This window comes from Apteryx mantelli, chromosome 12 (assembly GCF_036417845.1).
Source record: "Apteryx mantelli isolate bAptMan1 chromosome 12, bAptMan1.hap1, whole genome shotgun sequence".
Classification (NCBI taxonomy): domain Eukaryota; kingdom Metazoa; phylum Chordata; class Aves; order Apterygiformes; family Apterygidae; genus Apteryx; species Apteryx mantelli.
The window spans coordinates 19,209,012-19,231,704 of NC_089989.1; the positions used below are offsets into that span (position 1 = coordinate 19,209,012).

Consider the following 22,693-nt stretch of genomic DNA (forward strand, 5'->3'; position numbering starts at 1 on the left):
CAGTACTACTTGATGTTTAAGAAAGCAAATGGATTCTTTAAAGACAAGCTGAAGTATGGACAATTCCGGTATTTCAGAGCTGAAAACTCTTCCTTTGGTAGTTTAGTCCTCCTTGTAGGAAGACTATGAGAAACAGATGAAGAAGAGATCGGTAACAGTCGCTTCTGGGTTGAGTTCGGAGCTGTTGTCAGTCCATCTAGCTAGTTTTTAGTTGCTGTGGCATTTGGTGCTTAGCCACTTCCTAAATTGCCTGTTTCCGTTTTTCACCCTGCCAGCAGCTAAGTACTGGTTCTAATTTTTCCATTTGGACAGTTTTAGCAAGCAAAGCTTGTCCCTCACTACAGTGGGAGTCTCGGTGTTGTGTGCTCCTGTATGCATGTGCTTGCCGTCTCTTTTGAAATATGCTGCATTCATATTGCAGTTAGATAAAACCACTGTGACCGAGACTCAAACTACTCAGTAAATAAGCCAAAAAGTCTCCTGCGGAGTCTGAGTACTGGAGCTAAAGACTAGTTGAAGACCCCAGTTGATTTCCAGGAGCCTGGGAAGAAGTCTATAGGCAATGTGGATGCAGCTTCTTGTAGCTAAGTGTCTGCACTGAGCTCCCATGGCATCAGCTCTACATCAAATATAAATTATTTCGAAGTTGGTATTGATGTTAAGATGCCGCGTGATATCTGCTTGAGTAATTCATGTGGCCCTCCTTTACTGCAATGTTGGACAAATGAACAAGAACCCCAAGCTTTTCTTTCTCTGACACCACTCCAAAATGGTAGCCTATGACAGGTCTTTTTCACTTGCTTGCTGTTCTTCTATCTTCCACATTTTTCTCCATAAAAAATCCAGTTGAAGGAGGGACAGGCAGTGATCATAGTTTACACATGAGGAAATGAGGCCTAGAAATGGGAAGGGATTTATCCAAGATAGCAGAAAGTCTGTAGTAGTCTAGGAAAAGGAGCATTTGTGATCCAAGGACTAGATGATACTTCTTCCTCTCAAGTTATCAAAAGACTTGATTTCTGAGAAATACTGATATTTCCACCCGTAAATCAGCTTAATGTGTTACTTGTCTCTAATTTGGTTTTATGGGCTGCTTCATTTTTTCAGGAAGGGGGAAGCTTTGCATTTTCAAGGCTTTTTTTTTTTTCACAGCCCTGGAAGTGACAGCTACAGTGATTTTAAATCACAGTGCGGGTCCTCCTGGAACCACTTGAGTCCAGAACCTTGAACTTTAAGCAAAATATCAAATGCCAGGAGCCGTGTGATGGAAGTATAACAATTAGCAATACTGAGTGGTGTAATCTTTTGTCCTTTTTTATTTTTCCCTCCTTCCCATCTTGGTTCTCCTCCATCCCTTGGACATGTGGTTCACATCCTTTTTACAACCTGACTGAGCACCCTGCTGTACAGTTACCGCACACGTTTCTAGAAAGAGAACTCCCTAAATTTGCGAGTCTAACAAGATACTGTGGTGAACCTGGACACGTGGGTGTAATTGCCACAGGATCAAGATATTTGAACATTTTTAGAAGATGAGAAAAGAAGGAAAGGTTCAAAAAAGCCTACTGCTTATTGTGCTTCAGTTGGTACATGTTGGTATTAATATTTCCCGTGGCTGGAAGGAGGTCAGGTACGAAACAGCATTTGTAACAAGGAAGGAAGAGCAGAAACACGAGGCACTGCATGGTGAGGTAATAACCACAACTCTATAATTCAGGGGTCTTGTGTTTGTGAAAGAGAAGACTTACTGCTGATTTCTTGTTGGTTTTGAATGATTTATAACGTTTTACTTGTGGCAGAGTGTTGCAATCTATGTTGTCATGGAAATTCTATTGAATTTATAGTTCCATTTATCCAAAACGATTTTCCAGACTTCATTTCATGGTGAATCATTTGGCTGTTACTTGGCGTACAAAGCAATTGCAAAAAAGTTTCGTGTTATGGAAAGCATAAACACTGAAACCGTTATTTTTGTGTTATGGAAATACAAATGAATGCAACATACAGCTTTTTAGCATCAAATGTGCCTTCCTTGTGTAATGACTCTGTATATACACGAGAGTGGATTTTTCTTGGTTGGGACAGAAGCAGGCCTAAGGGATATTTATTTCTGGAAGTAGAAATCAGGGTAGGTTCTGCCTTGCTGAGATACTTCCCTTTCATCATTCGGGACTTAACACTCAAGACGCTGAGTGATATGGCCTTGGTCCAGCAGCGCGTTTAAGCACACGGCAATGGTCTGAGCTTGGTGTTGCCTCGCTGTGCCTACTGTGCCATGACGGGACCAGTCACAAGGTTAAACGCTGGGCAGGACTGTGGTTGAACGTGCAACACCCACCCAACCCTTTCTGGGTGAAAAGACTCTTAAATAATTTAGTCTTGACTTTCTTCATGATATAGACATACCTACTGCATTTGTAGATAATGAATCAATAATTCATGCTTACTATTAAAAAAGATTGAAGGGGTGTTTATCGTACTTCTAAAGCATACAAATGTCTAAACTGAGTTAAATGCTGTTGTTTCACTTGTGTGATCTTTGTTCTTCCTGTTGTTTCAGCTCCCTTCGTTTTTTCAGCTTCGCATTGTATTCATTATCAAGTTGCAATTACTTTAAGGCAAAGACCTTGTCTGACTCCAAGTTTTGCAATTTGCCCGGCACACTTTTAGGCACTGTAAAATACTAAGTGATGACATTCAAAATACATCTCTTCACCTGCCTAACTATAGTTAAAAATTCACTGATGAATAATAGACTAGGCAGGAAAAACATGCCATTATCTGCTCCTGTTCAACTTTATCTTTTAAAAAGAATGCAGTATACTCTGTTTTATTACATCAGGCTCTAGTAGGAGAACTGGAAAACATCACGATTCGCTCTCTTCCCCCCACCCCCTTTTCTAAGCAGATAGAGAATATGTTATAAATGATAAGTTCTTTTTTTTTTTTCTTCTTTTTTTTTTAAGAGAGTATAATGAGAAGCTGAACATCAGACTTGATTACCCCAGCGTAGATTTCATGCGCTGCTAAACCCACTGACTGCAGGACAGTTGCTCTGGATTTTCAGTGCTGCAGTGAAGATTACATTATGTCTGTAGATAATTTTTATTCCACTGAAATGGATCACATCATTGAGTTCGCTAGAAATCTATGCACATATTTAAAGCAGAAGTAAGTTACATACAGGCTTTCAATTAAAAAAGAACATCATGTATGATTCATAATCTTAGCACAATTTGTTTTTGTGCAAGAGGTTTTAAAACCGGCTGTAAAAGTGGTTGAGAATAATTTATTCTTACGATATAAGCAGCAAAAGGTACTAATAAAGAATTAGTATATTCAGTGATTAACTCCATCATTTAAAGCAAACATTTCAAAAATTTTATTTCACCAGTCAGCACAGATTTGCAGTCTACCTGCTATGCCTGTATGTTTTGCTCTTCTGAAAATACTCTGTGTCTCTAAAGCAGTACATAATAAACCACATAACTGTTGCCTCTGCGTCTTGCTGCCTGATTCATCAAAAAATTGGCTGGTCTATAAAACTTTTTTTTTTATTTTTTATTTTTAAGCTTTAAATTGCATGGTAGTCCTTGGATTGCTGGGAAGGAAATGAGCGGAAAGCTAATTCTGATGATCTTTTCCCTTCCACCAGCATTCCTGATGCTATTGAATATTCTGTACTGCACATCTGTGACAGCACAATGAGCCTTTGTTCATTTTTTAATCTGAAGAGAAATCTGTTGTAGGAGGTTGCACAGGGTGATAGCAGCCCAATTTAAAAGTCTTAATTATTTATTTTTAAAATACTTGGCATCTGACAATGGAAAATGTCCTTGCTTGGTTTCCAGCCTCTTAGAATTGCTTTGAACTCGCTCGCATCTTCTGGGATCCATCAAATGCTCATTGTGGCTTTTCTCTCGTAAGTGCTGAATGAGGTTAGCTGTGATAGTCTGTATTAGACATAAACTTTCCATCTTTGTAGTAGGGTAATAAGAGCAAAGTTGTCATGCATGGGAATGGCGATTTCTTTCTGGACGCCCGTGCGGCCGAGCAAAGGAGGAGCATGCAAACGAAGGGCACGGAGCCGCGTGTTTGCTATGCAATGTGCAGAGGTGGAGAGGGGAAGTCACCCATTTGAAGCAGGCTCAGCTTTGGCAAACCAATGGCTTTTCTTAAACAAGATTTAGCATTCAGAGGCAATTCTACTTTATAAAGTCAGAACTGATCCCTGGTGGGCAGTATTACTGAGTAATTCACATGTACACTATTTGATTAGCCTATTCTTATAATATTGGGAGGGTGGCAGTCCACTTTTGATTAAAATATCCTAGTTTTGCCTGATGAGCACCAGATTTGTACAGAGGTTGGAAGAGCGCTGATGAAGGGTGCTTCTGCAGAGAGTAGATTGACCCCAGTGAGGAGGGAATTGCCTGCCCCATGGCTTGGTGGAGGGGTAGATGTAGCTGATGAGAGCATGGAGGTAAAGACGCTGCAGGCCAGGGGATTGTTCCGTTCTTAGATGTATGCCGTGTGTTCATTCATGCTAGAGTTTAATCGTTGTCACCTGGAAAAAGGTCTGAAGTGATTGGAGATTGGACCAGTTGGGTGCTGGATTTTTCTGCACAGAAGAGAATAGAAAACATGACGTTGTTTTGTAGGGTGACTAGCAATTATCTCCTGGGCTGTGTGAGGGTTTTCTCCCTAATCCTCTTGTTTTAAGGCACTTGTAACATTCTGAAGATTCTCCCCTTCGGTGAGACTTTTTTCAGGCTTAATCTCTTCTGTACAGCAAATCTCTTTCAAGTTTGAGTGAAAACAATTCTACTCTTCTAGAGTGTGAAGAGTGTGAAAGCATAAAGTTTTTCCAGTCAAAGAAAACTCTTGCCATCTCCCTGCCTTGGTAAAGCTTTGTAGCTGCAAGTAGCTCTTGGTATAATTTTAGCATGGAGAGAGTCCTCGTGCAAGAAAAGGGCCTTCGTGTGGTTAGTGGAGTTTTGTCTCAATTTAGCCGTATCACAATACTGAAAATTTCAAGCTGCTTGGACACTGCGTGTTTTTTATAGTAGTTCTTTACAAGGTACATACAAGCATACCGCTGTGTTGCACATCTGAGGGTTAAGAAAGTCGGTGTAAGCTTTTCCTGGCCTTGTTAGTTGTAACAGAGCTAGATGTGAAAGACTTACAAATCCAGTATACTGTGCGATAGCAAACAGTGCTGTCGTGCCCCCTGGGAGCTCTGCCTCCGGGAAGGCTCTTTGGAGCACTGTCAGCTCAGATGTTGGAACGGAGCGTTCTGGCTGCGGACAGCTAGTGTCACGCTATAGCAACGGCAACGGGTATTTCAGACTTTTCCAAATCCTAAGGGATTCAGAGCCTTTAAAAATATATATATGTTTTTAATTTTGGAAAACAGAAGCTACTGTGAAATTGCATGCAAAAATGTACAACAAAACAATGCTTTAGGGCCCTGAAGCCAGGCCGTGCCACCGTTCAGATTGGATGTGCAGGCTTGGATGATACTCCATTGTGCATTTCACAAATGACATATCATAATAAGATCCAAATTTTCTTTAGCCTTAAATGCCCCTTTGTTGCATTCTGTACTACTGCTTTGTGTGTACCAGGCACAGGCAGTAGAAGTCATTTATATGCAAAGTGCACCATATATTGTATATACTAATTATATAATAAGGAGTAATAATGAAAAATTTCTGGCATGTTTAGACCACTTAAGTATACAGTGAAATTAATTTTATGGTTAACTGTCTTATTCCTGATTTGTACATAAAGAACATTATGCCATCTGTAGAAAATATTAAATAAAGTATCTACTGGTAAATGCATACAAGATTATGTATATTAGGTATTAAAGGAAGGAAAATGCTTTAGATACACTTACATTTTATTGTAAGTTGTGGGAAAACAGATGATATTATATTATGGGAGTGAACAGTGTGTGATCACATAATTAGAAAATTGTCCTAATACTAATGCTCAGCAGTGTACAGGTGTGGTTTCATGAGCAGCCTGAACCATGGAGCTTTGAGGATGCAGCTTTACCATCCTCTTAACATTGTTTTCGCAATGTATGCCTGTGTAAATTATATAATAGCAATTCCTAGGAGATTCTACTCCTAAAATGTTCCTTCTAGCTATATGAACATATACAGAAGCTACTGTGTGACAGATGACGATAATTTTTCGTATAAGACAGTTCCCCTTGACTTGATGGATGTGGAGAGAGGGACCACGCTCTTCGGAAAAACACCAGGGAGCAGTGGGAAAATGTTCCAGTGTGTATGGTAATCAAGGCAGAGTGTGGTTCTTGATTAGTCTCTGAAATTGCACTGCTGAGATGTGGGATCTGAATTAAGCACCTTTTTACCATAGCCCTTTGCACTGCTGTCCAAAAGTGTATTGTAAAAATTAATTTCCTTAAAATGCTGTGAGCAAAAGTGATCCAAAATGATTTTGGCATATACTGAAGTCTCTCAGTGATGCTTTCCTTCATAAGCTCCTAGGAGGACTATACACCAAAGTATTTTATAAGGTATAGCTCATTTTAGACTTTACTTTAAAGGGGAGTAAAATGCAATTTGAAAATATTTTGTGAGCTTTTGTCTGTGTTGGTTAAATTGAAGTTTAAGTAATTCTACCTGTAACAAACTGTTTCTAATTTCTACAGCGACGGATGGCTGTTTTTCAGTGCGCATTTGTTCAAAGCACGAGCTGTCAGAACCTGGAGGCACCACCAACTTTGTGAGACATTGCCAGCGTCTCGGTGTGTGCTGTGAATACACTGGGAATAGGGAGGCCAGAATAGGGGGAGAAAATTGCTTTCCAATTTTATGAAGCTTGAGTGAATGCCAGATAATTTTTTCATTTTTTTGTTAGCCATTTGGAGCATAGTCTTATTTTATCCTCCTGCTGAAAAAGTGCCTACACCTCCAAAGAGACTGATCTCCATCGATATCTTTTTTCTAGATGCTGCTGCTGTATTGGATGTGTAGGTACTTCACCAGCATTGCACATTGCAACCCATATATACAGCGAGAAGCCTGGGAATCAGTAAATATGACTAGGAGTACATCCAAAGAAGATAAAAGAGGGTATCATGTCATCTGGTCACGTACAAAATGTCAGAATAGGGGAAAAACACTTGCATTTGTCAGAGGGTTTGTCAGGGGCATCATGTGGCATGATCTTCGAAAAACACTAACAGCCCCAAGCAACTTCGTGGCACCAGCAAAGCCTGGGGCCGCATTAGCTACATGCTCTGCGGCTGGTTATTACAACCTGGTGATGGTGTGCAAAGCCTGAACAGGACTGGTAGCAGGTGGCGGGCAGTGGAAGAGCAGGAGCGAGCGCCCAGGCTCGAGCAAGAGGCCGGTGGCAGAGGAGCCTGACATGCCCCTTCGGAGTTTGTGGACAGGAGAGGGTTTTTGGCCAAAGTCAACGTGCCAGCACACGCATTGGCCAACTGTGCTGCGGCAGCATTGTCCCCGCGAGTGCACCAGCCCGGGTTTGGGTTGTGAAATCCATTGGGGGAGATCCCTCGAGCAGCGCCGAGAGCAACCGCTGCAAAGGCCAGATCTCATGTTCGGCTGTTGCTGCCCCGTGCGCGTCTCTGATTTCTAGCAGCTGTAGAGCACGCATACAATAAAATGTGGCAAACACTGAAAATATTTTATGGAAATGGTACCTGCATGGCGTAATGTCAAGAAGGAGAGTTGCATCAGTTTTGGAGCAAATTCTGGCTGCTGCAGAGGGACTGACGCCAGGGACTTATTTGGGGAAGGACAAGTTGGAGAGCAAGCCGCATGCCGGCCTTGCCGCGAGCAGGCAGGGTTCAGCCAGCGCAGCAAATGCAGCAAGGACCATGCAGGAAAATCAGAGGCGTAGTGGCCATAGCCCCTGTGGGCTGCCTTTGCTCATGGTGTATTTATGTAATAAAGTGGAGTGGCTCTACATCAGGCCGCGTAAAAGAAGGTGTTCCTCGGTCATCCTGGATTTATGTAACATTTATATAACATTTGCTGTTTTGGGGTAATCGCTGTCCTCGCCTGCTTTCAGTTAGGGTTTGCTTAACTATTAGTATTTATTATTTGTCCTAAAATGACATCAAAATGTCCAGCTTTGTTTCTCTTGTGCTTTTTGCCAAGTACTAAAGCTTTGGAAATAAAAGTCATGAAATTTAACTGAAGTCAGAGAGAAGTCTGACCCTAACTGATAGTCCTGAATATCAGAGGCTCATGAAAATGCATTGCTACAGAGAAACACTTTTATCTTGCAAATTGCTTTAGGAATAAAGGAATAACTCTAAACATCAAAATCCTTTTTAAAAACTCTCTATGGTTTTTTAGATAAATATGTTTACCACATTTAACAGAGCAGGAGATGAGTCTGCAGCGAACAAAGAAATGAGAAGATCCTGGCAGAAAGCACAAAGTTTTTACCACCTAAACTGCCTGGCTATACTGTTTCTCCATCGGTTTATCAAAATGCATTGCATCGACTCTGTTCCCTGGTTACTGCCCCAGTAGGGCAGTCATGCTATTAATCAAGATGCTAGTTAAACAATATCGTTCAGCAGAATTCCTTTATCTCAGGTTCGTAACGCGGGCTCTACGTGTGGCCCTTTATACAGTATCCCATTTGAAAGCTGTATGAATCAACAATTTGTGTGATTGTTGTTGTTTTTAATTTTTACAGATGCAGATTTACTTCTACAATCCTGATGACTTTGACAGTTTTGGAACAGCGGTTCTAGAAAACAGGGTAGTAGGAGCCATGGCCGTGTTTTTTCAAGTAAGTTAAACAATAGCTATGTACATAAAGCAAGCATTCACCAAGAAGTATCTTTAATTCATTGAATTGTTTCAAGCTTAATGGATGCATCTGTTTTCTTGTTCACACCTGTCTAAATGAAAGGTATTTCATATTGTCTATGCGTGATTTAAAATGTAAATAAGTGTATTTAGCAACTATGAAAAATTTTGCGTGAATTGTGCTGACTTTATAGCTACTTTACTGATGCAGATTGGCAAACACATTTATCATGGAACTTCTTTCAGTGCTGAAGTACGTTGCTCAGGTCCCGGGAATATTAACAAACTGATGTAAATGGATTCTGTTTAGAGAAAACTTAAAATTCAAACCTAGCATGAGAGAAAAACTAATCAATAAGTTTCATCAATCTTATCTGTGGTAGCTTCTTCTTAAATTGGCATAGAAGCAAGTTCTTGAGCAGACCAGGTTTCCAAATGAGTGAATTTACGCATCCCTTTTTTAAAAATGTATTCTCAGGAGCGTGACTGTTCGCTTAGCTCATTTGCCGGTTCGGCACGCTGGAGAACGGCAGCGCGGGGCAGCGGCTGCGGCTTGTGGTGGCTGCCAGGGCAAGGTGCACCGGCGCGGTGTTCAGCAATGAGGGCTTTTTGTCACGCTACGTCAGAAACGGAGTTTTCCCTTTCTGACTCGAGGGCAAATTGAACAGAGTGAGTTGGAGCAACTCCGCACTGCTGGGCTGTTGCAAACGGAGAAGTAGCTAATGAAGAACTGGAAATAAGTCAAGATGTTGCTTTTGCAGAAGGGGGGAGAAAGGGGGAAGGGGAAGAGCAAGGGAAAATTCAGCTCCTCTGTTGGGTTTCACACTGTTTTTCACTGTGGAAGAAGAGAATGTGAACCCAGATAAAAAAGAATATGGAAGTACCCATATGTAAATACCTTCCTTTTTCTTATGATGTTAGAGTGACAAGCCTGACTCTCTTGCTCAAATTAAATAAGGTTGTCTTTTTCCCTGTCACTGATTTTGATCAAATGCCTTGATAAGGAAAAAAGGATGGATCCTTGTATCGCATAAATTGCTGTAACGCTGCTCACATCAGGCTAGTTGAAGTAGGCCTGTTAAATTCATCGTTGTTGAATTCTGAGCACTTTGGTGGCGTTTCATGTTAGGATGAAATTGGTGGAGCTGTGATAATTTACAGTGGCATACCGGGATGATTCCCTGGACTTCTTAATCTTGATGTGCTGTGGGAAGGATCGGGCAAATTGAATTTGGCCTTACGTGACAGAAGTTTAGAAATAAAACAACCAAAGTCACTCAGTCTCAATCACATGTGATTCACACAATGATGAAGAGCTGCATATCATGGCTGCGCCTGCGTGCAGTGGCAGAGGGAACGCGTGTTACGTCGTTCTGCAGCTGGAATTGCTAAATTACCCAGCTGTGCTGCACACAGGTCACGTGAAGCACTGCCCCACGTTGTACCATTTCCTAGTCTGTATATGGCATTTATTTCAAGGAAACTGTTTTTAGAGGATCTTAAAGTCTCAGCAGGACTTTTTTTTGTATTCCCCACCTGCAAGGCCAGGTGCTGCAGTTACCACGAGTCCCACTTTGCACGATTCTGAGGGAGCCATTAAACTCACTAAAAATAACCTAAAATACCCTGTAACACTGTAAAAAAAACCCACAGCATCTTGGTTTGTAAGAGACCTCAGACTCTTTAAGACCACAAATGAGTGTTGCAGTCCCCTCAGGGAAGTAGAAATCTATACTTTTCATCATTTCTGGCCCTGCAGGCCACAAGACATTAGGCTGTAAAGTCCAGATGATGGTGCAGGTGGGCTCCTCTGCTCCAGGAGCCATGAAATCTGAAGTCATTACTGATAAACAGTCCCTAATCTCACCCAGAGAATTGGGGATAGGGTAATTCTTTGGCAAAGGGACCCAGTGACAACTGTTTTGTGGCTGCAAGGAAATGGTTTTCTTTTCTGTTTTGTTTTTCCTTGCCTCTGAGTTGAAATTATAAATCAGTGATGTTCCATTAAACTTCTCGCGTCCTGGGACTGTATCAAGGCTTCCTTCTGGGTAGCTCTCCTCCAAGACGGGAAGCTGCCGGGGAAGATTTGTGGAGACCTCGTCCCCATTCTGGAAGGGCATGTGACGAATTCTGGCCTGTATAAATAAACTTAAGGGCTTTAGCGTGATAGCTGCAACTTTGGCCATCGTCAGGGTTTTCCAGAGCTTGTCCCACAGACGTTGAACAGAGCAGCCTTGCAGTGAGTAGCTGTGGGCTGAAGCAAACTTGCATCCTCTGTGGAGATAAGAGACGTTGCAAGAGAGTGTCCTCAGCCCATGGGAATGACAGAAACACATGGAGGCTTTGCAGGTTTGGAGGCAAAGAAATTAGATGACAGTGAAATAGTTAAATATGAAGCTTTTATACTGTGGGGGGCCTGAATGGAAAGAGAAACTTCTGATGTTATTGCTCTCAGACTTAAAGTAGGCATTTAAAAATAAGGGTTTTTTTACTTAGGGTTCTTAACTGATGGTGATAAACTTTTGTAGATCCCTACTGTGTCTGTATGCGACTGCGGTGCCATTTTAGTTCCCTGTGCTGCGTATTGCATGATGGAGCTGCTGAACCACAGCTTGGAAAAAACCTTTCGGGAAAATTTTGTTCAGAAATGCTCGTGCCCTTTTAGCTTTGCTCCCTAGGGCACCATGCGGGTAAGCTTAGCCTTGCTAGTATGTTGTGCAACTAATTTATAAACTGTCTTTTAAGACTCATTCTGAGTAACTTTTCAACAAAACCGCAGCATGTCCCTGTTCACATTTTGTTTGGTAGCTTTGACTATTCAAGTATTAATTTGACGGTTTGCAGTCTTCCAGAGCTATAGTCTCATCTCTCACTCACTTCTCTGGAAAGCAGCTTTAAAAAATAGTAGGAATATAGAACATACTGTGTTTTAAATATATATCAGGAAACTGAATTGTGCATGTTTTTCTACATAAATATTTTAACGCAGAAATTAATGGATAGGGTTCGCCGTTAAGTCAAGACTTGTATTTTTCCTAATGCGCTAATGCTGTGTTGGAATGAATGCGTTGGTACCACCCTGACTGAATTTATAGTCTGGCAGGTGGTTTTTGTTTGACTGATGTTCACAAATGTTCCTTTGAAAATCAGTTTCTGCAGTGAGTGAACATTATACTGAACTATATAATTATTGGTGAAACATTAAATAATTAAGAACCCCCTTTCCTCCATTTTAAATAATTTAAACTTTGACTATATAAGAATTTTCCTTATTGAATTCACTATTTCAAGGGCAATTTCCAGGTAAAGTAGATTGGTGCTGAACTTGGAGAGCTGAAGCACTTGGAACTTTGTTGTCACTTGTGCCAGTGAAATCTGTGCCTTCCTCATTGCTTGCCTTGTAAACTCTCTTGATGAATTTTGTCAACATATGTGATAAACTTTTGTCACCATATGCATGCAGACATCGACATATGCATGCATCTTGCAGGTTAGTTGACCTGACAGACAGAGAAAATTTCTAGTTAAAATTGAATGAATGGTTCCCGTATACGGCAGCTGTGGTACCTGCTCCTCTCTTTGTCCCTGTGGGGAGACCCGGGGAGGCTGGTGTCCCATAAAATAGCGCTGTGGGCACTCTGTAGCCCGTATGCTTGATTTGCAAATAGCATGGGCTGGCCTGAAATCGCAAACTGGGCTCTGAAAGCTGAGTTTTGTGTTTGAGTGCAAGTTGTGAGTTTAACAGAAACAGGTTGAGGTAGAAAATTCCCACGTTACCCCATCTGTTTTCTAACCGTAGCATCACCGTCAGCAGCGTGCTGGAGAATATTGTGGGTAGACGGCAATGCAGCAGGCAGCAAAGCAACAGCTGGTTTGGCTCGGCTGAGAAGACTGGCAGGTTTTTGTTTGGTAGCTGTGTACTCGGGGCAAAAGGAGGTGCCGCGGCGTGCAGGAGACCTCAGGAGACCTCTGACCAAGCAGCAACGGGCGGGAGGGAGCTGCAGCCCTCTGCGCTCGGAGCCTGTGGTCGTTAAACCTGGTAAATGCGCTGCGTTGTTGAGGGAATCGGTGGAAAAAATGGTGTTTTCTCGCAGCGGGGATCTGTGTAGGAAATATGCAGCATATTTCAAGAGGGAGAGGGAATGAAAGCATTAAAAAAACAATGTGGGCCAAGAAACTCTTGTGGGTTTTTTGTTGTTAAAGAAAACTTGCTGTTTTTCAGCAAAAATCCAACTCTTCTGGAGAAAAATAAAATAATTCCAATGATTTCTTTTTCCCTACTGGAAAGTTTTTCAGAAGGAGAAGCCAATATCACCATTTATGTCAGTACAGGGGCTACCTGCTGTATTTCAAAGTGAACCTAGTGCTAGTAGAAGATGTTTAACTTCATATATCCATTACTTCTAGCCAGAAATATCCCCGTAGTCTGTAGTAAAGGCTTCTGGATCTGCAGAAGTACCAACCCTCCCAGTGACGGGACCTGTCCGCAGGGCTTTATGGTCTGGTGGACCTCTTAGAAGGTGTCCGTGGCTGCAGGTTGAGACCCACCGATGTGCCAAAACAACTTTTAGGTCCTAATGCCACAGGGGCCTTAAGTCTTGATTTAAACAGCCCTCATTTGAATAGCTCTGTACATGTGCTTAATTTCAGCCTGCATAAGGTTCAGCTCGTACTTAATGATATTCTGGCTCCAGGCCGTGGTTAATTGTCAGGTTGAGCTGGTTTTGAAGCAAGCCAGGAGTGGAAGGCCCTGATCTCTTGCGGGTTCCTGAATCATCCATTCATATATATTCATGTAACACGTATTTACAAGTCACATTTAAAATGAATAGTTACTTGGATTAAATGCATTCAGACATATTGCACAGCTCTATTTTAACCATCTAACAATATAATTCATTGCACACTTCGCTACTTGCTTTATTAAAGTCAAAGTTAAATGTGTTCAAAACAAACATATTGCTTTTGTATTTGAAATATTCATCTTTCAAGCCTGCAGTAGATTCATTACAGCAGAGAATGCTTCATTCCTTGATTACTGCTGTGAAAAGATACAATACTGATTCCCTAAGCTCTCATCAAATACTCGATAGCTCAGAAATTCAGGAGGAGGCAATGGAATCCATGTTCCTATAGGGAGGGCATATAAATCTATTTTATTATTTGTAAAGAAAACCATCAGTGATTAGTTACTGTATCTCAGATACTCAAACAAATAATCTCCAAAGAAGTTAAAGTAAAAATGAATTTTAAAATAACTTTTAGCAATGCTTTCATCATTAAAATTATCTTCAGAATGATGAATTGATACCTCGATCACTCATCAGTGTTAGCAGTGCAGGGCTAGATTTCTAAAGGTAACTGGGCACTTGGAAGCAAATGGGCTACTAATGGGATTTTCAGAAGTACACAGGATAAAAATCCAGTTTTTCCAGGTGTTTTACTGAAATCCAGTTTTTTTTCCAGGTCTTTTACTGGGGTGCCATTCTTATCTCTCTCTTCCAATATTACTGTTTTTTAAGACTGTTGAAAAAATACTGTGAAACATTTTTGTGTGTGTGGTATTTCTGTCTAAATGTATTTATATTTACTACTAAGTCATGTATGCAGAGATTTGCTGTTCAGTGAAACAAATGGTAATTGTGCCTTGCTTTTATAAGAATTTTTGGTAGTAGATCTTGGTGTGCTTCATGAAGCCAATCAATAACTCTCTTTTTGCATGCACTTAAATGAGCTAAGCACAGAATAAATCAGGGGAACTCAGTCAAAATCTTTGAATGCCAAATATGTGTTTTTATGTGTGATTCTCAAATAATAGAATTCAACTTTTAACTTTCCTAGAAGCCTTTTTTTTCTTCGTCGTCGTCGTCGTCGTCGTCTTCTTCTTCTTCGTCTTCCCTGTCATTAACTGCTTCATGTGTTTTCAGTCAAAACCAAATAAATTCAGCGAATAACTTTTAAATATAGTAGCTCTTGAGAGAGATGTGGTAGGAAATAAGGTTCCCATGTCCCCCCTCAGTTTCTGGCAATTCCTTAGTTCCACCACTCCCTTGCAATAATGTTTTTTGAAAGTCTGACCAAAACTAGTTTGATTTTTGAAAAGGAGAGCAAAGAGGGAGGTGTGCATTTTTCTTAAAACATTCTTGTGGCCACCTACGTAAAGTATAGTCAGTGCTTCAGTGTTTAGGCAATATCTTAAAGGTGATTTACAGTAGCTCAAATACCATGTAGCATCATTAACATGCAGGGCATCATCCAGAGTCATTGAGAGGCTTTTCATTTATTTTAATAGACTTCAGATACATGTAAAGACCTTAAAATTAAATTACAGTATTAATTTTTTTAATGGTTACGTTAGAATCCATGGTGTTTTATTAATAGTAGCTTATGAATAATAAAACTATTATTGATTGGCAGTATTATTTAGTAATTAGCACAGGTATTTATTTTTATCTTTGTAACAGAAATGTGTGCATGCTTAAACTACTTATTCAGTGTCTTTGAAAAATATATTTGTCAAAGTGCATGTGCGTGTATTAGTTAATTCTCCATGCAATAGAATACAAGCAAAGCAATTTGAAATATGTTCTTACTCACTGAAGTAGTTTCCTAGTATTTTTTAAATCATTGCAGTCATTTAAAACTGTTAGCAATTACTAATAAAAGCCTTTAAATATAGGGCCTTTAAATATAGTTGACAAATACAAAAATATGAAGTAGCTACCCTAGCATATAAGGGACCTGCGAGTTAGAGAAGGTAGGCTTGGTTAATACACCCCTGCCAGTACATTTTTCTGAGAAACAGCTTATACGATACACATAGTGATTTATAGTAATATGAAGTGTCTCTGCAGCAGAAAAAGATTCACCTAACTTCCAGTAAATAAATGGAGGTAAAATTATTAAAAGACAGAGGAAAAAAAAGAGAGACTGATTTTGCTCCATGGAGAATTTAAATATAAAATTATGAGAACTTCTTGAAGTATATTAAATTTGGGTTGATTTCAGTAGGCAGATGGCACTGAACTGCTTCCAGAGGTGGTCTCTGCGGCCAAACCGGGCAAGTCTAGGCACCTAAAGATAGGCGTTCGTGCTGATCAAAAAGACTCGCATTGAAGGAAGTTGGGTAAGAGCAGGAGATAAAAATACATGCAAAGTGTCCCTTACTACAACAGTATGTTCTACCTTTCAATTAAGGAAAACAAAAAGAATTTTTTTTAACTTGAACCCCAAATTTTTCATGTTCAGATTTTCATTTCATTTCAACTTCTGTTGAAAATTTCTTTGGGAAATTTGAATGGTTTTGAATATTTTATGTAAAGGAAGAAAGAAGGGGGAGAACAGATGGGGAATAGCTCTGCGAGTTTAAAAAAAAACAAAAACCCAACACATGGAGTTTCAATTTTAGTATTTATCGACTTTCAAGTGCTTAACAACGAGGCTTTAACCTTATTCTGATTCATACCTTTGTACGGGTCGCTTATATTACAGATGTCGTTTAGTAGTAAAATGGCTGTTTAGGGCAGAGTTTGTAAGGAAAAAAAAATCGAGGAAGGTTTCTATAATCAGGTCCTTCGGCCTTTATTGTCGTGCCTAAACGGGTAGCCCGACTCCCAGGAGCGCTGAGCAAACAGCAATTCCTGTCCAAGTCTGGAATTTCATAGAGGAGCCTCAAAAGCTTGTTGGCTGCCGCATAGGGATGCCATGGGGCATCTTCTTCAAGACCGTTGCATGGAAAAGAGTACAGAAGAGTAGGTGCCCTGCGCGGCCGCCCGCTTTCCTTCCAGCGTAGGGCCACGTGCCACATTCCAAATTTTCTGTCCATCAGCACGGACGAGCCCCTCCGGTGTGCCGAGTCCAGGCAATCCCCCGGGAGCCGGTTCCCGCACCCCGAACGCGAGCGGCGGTTCTCTAGGGTTCAGGTTGATGGCGCTTAGCCGGGCGAAGGAGCCCACGGGGCTGCGCCCAGGGCCGCGACGATGCCTGAGCACCCCGAGCGAGGGCGTTCGGACGAAGGGAGGAGACGCGCGCGTGCGGAAGGGCGAGCCGGCGTCGGAGGCAGCCGGCTGGCGGGGCGGCTGCGGCACATCGTTCTTGGAAGCGGACCCGCGGCGCTGCTGGCGCTCGCCCGCGCGCTGCCAAGAGGCATTTGCAGCCTCTAGATCATGATGGCTGCAGCCTGCTGTGTTGAAACTTCGCTATCCACGGGCTGACTGTGCAGTGCGGAAAGATAATCTACCTTATGTGCACTTAGCTTCTTCGGCGCCTGAGTAATCATCTTCCTTTCCCCCCTTCTCTCCAGCTTTAAACACTCTTTCGTGGTACTTTCCAGTAAGGCAGAAGAGCATGAAGCCAGATTCTGTGTCAGATGACCTCTAAAATGTAATACTTTCAATTCAAGCCTTTTTGTAAGGCTGGTTTCTAAAGGATACTGTCTGTTTAGAAAGCAGTGTCATGCAGTTCTTTTTGTAGTGCGTAGCAAAGTACCAGCATGCACGAGAGTTTTTCATTTTTCTGTTTTGTTTTTAATCTCAGGTATGTCTAGAGCAATGCAACTTCCAGACTGTCTGAAAAAAATCAAAGATAAAAATGAGATGCTTCTTTTTTCTTCAAATGCACTGTAAATGCTTTCTTAATTGCTAAGTCTGGGATCATAACTCACAATTTGCACTGTCACTTCTCTGATTTTGATGCAGTAGCGAGGAACATAGCTAACAATGGTGATGGGTTATCAAGCAACTTTTGCTTTTTGTGATAAATCACATTCCATTGCTATGATTTTCTTTGATGGAAACATCAGAATTACTGATAGGAAGGAACTGTAAACTTTTTTGCTATTGAAAGGACTCCAGAGTTTTGCAGTGTTTTAAATTTGAAAAACGCCCTCTGTATCTTTTATGGGGTATCTCTTAAATGTCTTGAGTTATGTGTTGTTACCATTAATGAGAGCTGGTCGTATGCATTGCATGGGGAAAAGATCTCTGCGCTCTTCTAGTTTAATGTTCATCTGAATGTCAGGATCACTGACTTTTAGTTTATAGCATCGTAAGATTTTTTTTTTTTGACTTGCAGGGTTTTTTTGCTTTCCTAATGCTTATTAATTATGTGTTATGATTAATCCCGAGTGGGTTGCCACTATTAACTTGCCTCATTAAATTACATACCAGTTTGTTAGCCTTAGTTCTTGTAACTGTCCCTTATATTTTAGTGTTTCGGTTTGAGTAATTTCCCCTAAAAGCTTGATCAGCATGTGTTTGTGTATTCTTTTGGCTCCCTTTGCTTCTGCTCACCCTCAGTGCTCAAAAGTGGAGTGAGTTTAGGAATATTTATAGTGCTTAATGTCTTAAACACAGTAATTTGCTTCTCTGTGATTTAAAAATACGCTGCCTTAAAAAAAAAAAATCACTTCTGTAGCCATGCAGTAAGAATCTTTAAATTGATAGAAAAGTATCTTGTGGAGTTTTCATTACCATCTCCCGAAAATGACACTTAGATGTCTAATATGTAAAAATTACAGTCGTCAGTCTATAATCTCACCCCCTCCGTAGTTCAGGAAGATTGATACTCGGGAAGTCTGCTGATTATAACCATTAGGCGAAAAAACAAATTAGTTCCCTAACTACAGCAGCGCTTGTTGAGTTTTGCTCGCTGGGTGGCTCCGTCGGTGCGTCACTGCCGTTGGGTCAAACAGCGCAAGCCGGCCCGGGGCTGGCGGCTGCGGGAGCGGGCTCGGGCTGGGCACTGTCCATCACTCGCCCGGTACCTGCTTTGGGGGGACCCCAAGCCCTTTTAGCGCCGAGCAGTCGTTGAGCTTGGCTGGTTTGCTTTGCTGCGAGGGCCTTTTTCTCATCTTTGTCGTCGCAACGACCGCTTCGTGCCCATCCTTCTTCTTGCACGTTCCCAACGTGGTGCATTCCTGCTTGACCTTTTTGGTTTTAATTAAGAGAGAGAACATAATAAAATAAAAATAAAATAATATAAATATAATAAATGCATAATGTGACATAATATATAATATGTACAGATATATAATTTAGTAATAGGAATATAAATATATAATAATAAAATAATACAGCTATTTTTGCTATCTGAGTCTTTCCAGAGTTTTTCTAGAATTGGTCATAGTCACAGAATCAAAGGAAGGGTAAAGCTGTGCATTCATCTCCTTTCTGTTCTCCTCCCTCCCAAACACGGCCACGTTGCCCTCTAAAGAGCTCCCTGTTTTCTCTCCCTGGTACAACATTTTGCCTGGGGTCTGGGAAGATCATTTTTTTCTCTTTGTCTGTCTAGCCCTTTTTAAAATTTAATTTGATTTATTTTTCTTCAAAGATCGTCCTGCGTAGCCATCCAAGACTCATACCCCCTTTGCCTCTCAGAGGGCTAAGCAAGTTTATGTGGTTTACATTCATGGGACAGAGGTGATGAAATCCAACTTTTTCCACTAGGAAACTGCAGCTTCCAGTCCGCGTGTGGCACTGTCCTGCGGGGGTACAGCCCTTGCAAAATTGCATTTATTTGCCTCTTTTGTACCTTCCATGAAACTGTAGCCTTCATTTGCTTCTGGTTACCAATTAGTGTTATGGCAATTTTAAGTAAAGGTGAGCTCAGAATCTATTTGTAAATGATTGCCTCATTTCACTTTGTACCATAAAAGAGAGATTGGTTGTAAAGTCTGAATATATAAAATAGATGGGTAAAATTGGGACTTCCTTTGCCTTTAGATCTTCTGGCTTAGATAGAAAAGTTATTCTTATTACATTTAAGCTGTTCTGTCTGAAGAATTATTATTTAGTTCTCAGATAGAACAGTGTCAAGTTTCTCCTAGTATTGGCAATAATAAACAATGCAAGATTTGGATAGACTCGCCTGAGTAGAATACCAAATGTTGCAGAAACCCTTCTCGGACAGCAGCTAATACATTTTTAATACAAATAAAACATAATTCTTTAGTCTTAGTTTGATCCCTAAGGTAGAAAGAGTATACCAATTATGCATAATTTATGTATTTGTTTGAAGTGCTTACCGAGATACTCCATTCACAAAGTCTCTTTTTGCTAATAGGTTGCTGCAAGATGTGAGAATCGCCTAGGGTTCACAGAGTGCAAATAATTGCGACATGTCATTTTTGTACAATCGGGGAGGTGGTTACGGCGTCATCGTCATTCTGCCGTAGCCTGTGCTGCCAAGGAAAGCAGTGGGCTCACCCCTCTCCGTCTCTAGCCAAGTTGCAGAACAGATCCCGCTGAAAAAACAGTGCATTTTTGCCAGATTGTGCAAACACATGAAAATGTGCAAGGGAGGTGAGGGAGCAGCGGGTGCTGCCCAGCCCTTTTGGTGCCGGCATGGACTGGTGGCCAAAGTGTCCACATAAGCACCACCCCAGTTATTACCAGTGATATACATGGTTTCTTGCATAATTCCTATATATTACACATAATGCAAGGTGAACATTCAGGAAAATAGGCCTCAGTAATTTAATTATAATCTGTCCTAATTTATTCTAAATCCGGTGCTGCAGGTTACTGCCGGAGGGTCAAATTGTTACTGGTTTTTGTCATCTGTAGCTTCTGTGCTGCAGGACAGCTGTAGGAGAAATGATACCTGAACCGGTAGTTCTCTTTATAGGGGCCAAAGAAAGGCAACAAAAGTAAGTCAGAGTCTGGTCTGGTCCTTTTCTTGATGTCTTTTCACAGAGGTAGACGTTAGTGTGTATGGCTGATGGCTTTACCAATAGCGCTGATGGCACATCACCCCCCAAAATAATTCTACAGCCGAGATGGCAGCTTGCCCAGAGCGTTCCCTGTACCTGATGGTTGCCCTCCTGTGAAACTGAATCAGAAACCTTCACGTTCGTAGGGCGGAGATGAGGATGTGAACCTGGGAATCCTTTTACAATATAATTTTAGTAGCTTTTAGATGCATCTTCTGCATCTGAGGTTCACTGAAAAGCACACTAATCTGGCTCAAGTCGTGAGTCTGAAGTGAACTAAATGGTCCCAATTTGAGAAATATTAAATCTCCCCCCCTTTCTTTTTAAGTGCAGGTGTGCTTATATCAGAGTTTTCTTTAAAAAAAAAAAAAACAAAACCAAAAAAAAGCACAGATGCTGGGATGTGCTTTTATATGCAGTAAGCTGTACTGGAGATAGGTGAGAGTCAAGGCTGCCAATCAAGATCCTACTCTATGCCGAAAATTAAAATCTGTGTTAAATAAAGATTGCTTTAATCTGTTCACAGCACCTCTGAACAGTGAGTTTTCAGAGGCTTGCGAGATGGAGCAGGATTTTTGCTGTGAGCCCACGGTGTTTGCAACTGTTTCACAGCTCTGGGAGGGCTGTGAAGCCAAAGAGAAGCTGCCTGGTTGATATCATCAAAAAAGTATTTAGCTGCTGATTGTAACCGGACCGTTTCTGCATATCAAAAATGCATTGTAATGCAGTCATTATCAAGAGTAAAGAGACTTTCTGAAAGAAGGCATTGGTTTTGCAATGTGCGTACTGTATCAAATGAAGCCTAACTGTAGATTTGGCAAACTGTTCTTTATGAGCAAAGTAAAATGATGTGCCGTATTAGAAAGTGGCTGGGTTATTACAGAGCTCAGTCTTGCTCCTGATAAAAAATGGATTTTTCAGATTAAAATTCATCTTTACTTGCTGCAAGAATATTGCTAAAACAGATTAACTTTGGATCTCTGTATTTTATAGTGTATCGTGTGTTATTTTAAGGCTGTAAATACATTAGCTGATCTGTAAGCTTCACTTAAGTTACTACTTTCTGGGTTTTAGAAGAAATAGGATCAGGTTATGCAGGAATCAAGATGATTGAATTAAATCACCCTTTTTGATATACATTTTCCCTCAGGATCATGCCAACAGATCGATACTTAAAAGCAGCTCTAGGCTGTGTGGGTAAATGTTGATTAGAAAGCAAAGCTTTGTAACCCTAACAGCTAAGCTAGTATTTCTTTGTGTATTTTGTGTGATCTCTGTGGCATTATCTACATTCCTGTGTATTAGAAGCAGCCAACATAAAATTATTTTCTCGCTCCATCCTCCCCCCTGCCTACCTAGCCACCTGGCAAACCTTCTTTATCATACCTAGATCCTATAAAAACATCTAACGTAATTTGAAATACTCTTGTGCGAAACATGATTAGACTACATCAATCACCTTTCAAAGATCTTTTCTGCATTTTGTATTCTAAGTTGCTAAGGCGCATGCTTTTATATCCTGTTTTATTTTGTGCCAGACGTGAGCAGACACACAGTTCCCCATCTTGGGCGAACCCCTCGTGTTACGTATTCTCCCAAGCGCGTACCAGTCAAATCAAACTTTGGGTTCCCAGTTTGGAGGGCTCTGCCCTTGCCAACTCATTACCAGTGATATGGCGAAGCAAACAGTTGCCTTCTGCTACTCTGCATATCTACAGAGATTTATCATATTTCAGCTAATAGGCTTTCCTTCCCTAATAACGCAAGGCCCACCCTGCCTTATGTCTGGACTTGTCTTTTCTCATAAGTTGGGCAGAGAATTGAAGACCAAAATGAAAGCCAGCTTTTAAACCTTTCGAGGTAGATCTGTTTGGTGGTCCCTGTGTTGTGGATGAAGACATCCATCATCTTTGAGTCCAAACTCGCTTGTTGTCTAGGCTGCTCCTCAAGAAGGTATTGATCCCTCTCTGCGGACAGATGGTGGTGGGAGAGGGTGGTGATGCCCAGCCAGGTGGCACCGCGTCGGTGTGCCGCGGGGCCATATGGGCTCTCAGGTTTTAGAGAAACTTCGTCTGTGTGTGCATTACAGCTGGCTGCTACCACACCTGTCTAATAGAGTTGCTGAAAGGCCGTATAAATTCATGCTGAGCTG

At 41.1% G+C, this 22,693-nt stretch overlaps 1 protein-coding gene across 3 annotated transcripts in view; it reads left to right on the plus strand.

The window, feature by feature from the left end:
• Positions 1 to 22,693, plus strand: part of PTPRG (protein tyrosine phosphatase receptor type G) — a 412,828-nt gene that overhangs the window by 263,016 nt on the left and 127,119 nt on the right. For 2 of the 3 annotated variants that reach the window (XM_067303422.1, XM_067303421.1), the window contains one exon: positions 8,716 to 8,811. The exons of the other annotated variant lie outside the window; for it this stretch is intronic. In XM_067303422.1, the coding sequence (XP_067159523.1) occupies positions 8,716 to 8,811 (96 nt within the window). The remainder of the gene's footprint in view (positions 1 to 8,715; positions 8,812 to 22,693) is intronic. 3 annotated transcript variants of the gene reach the window in all.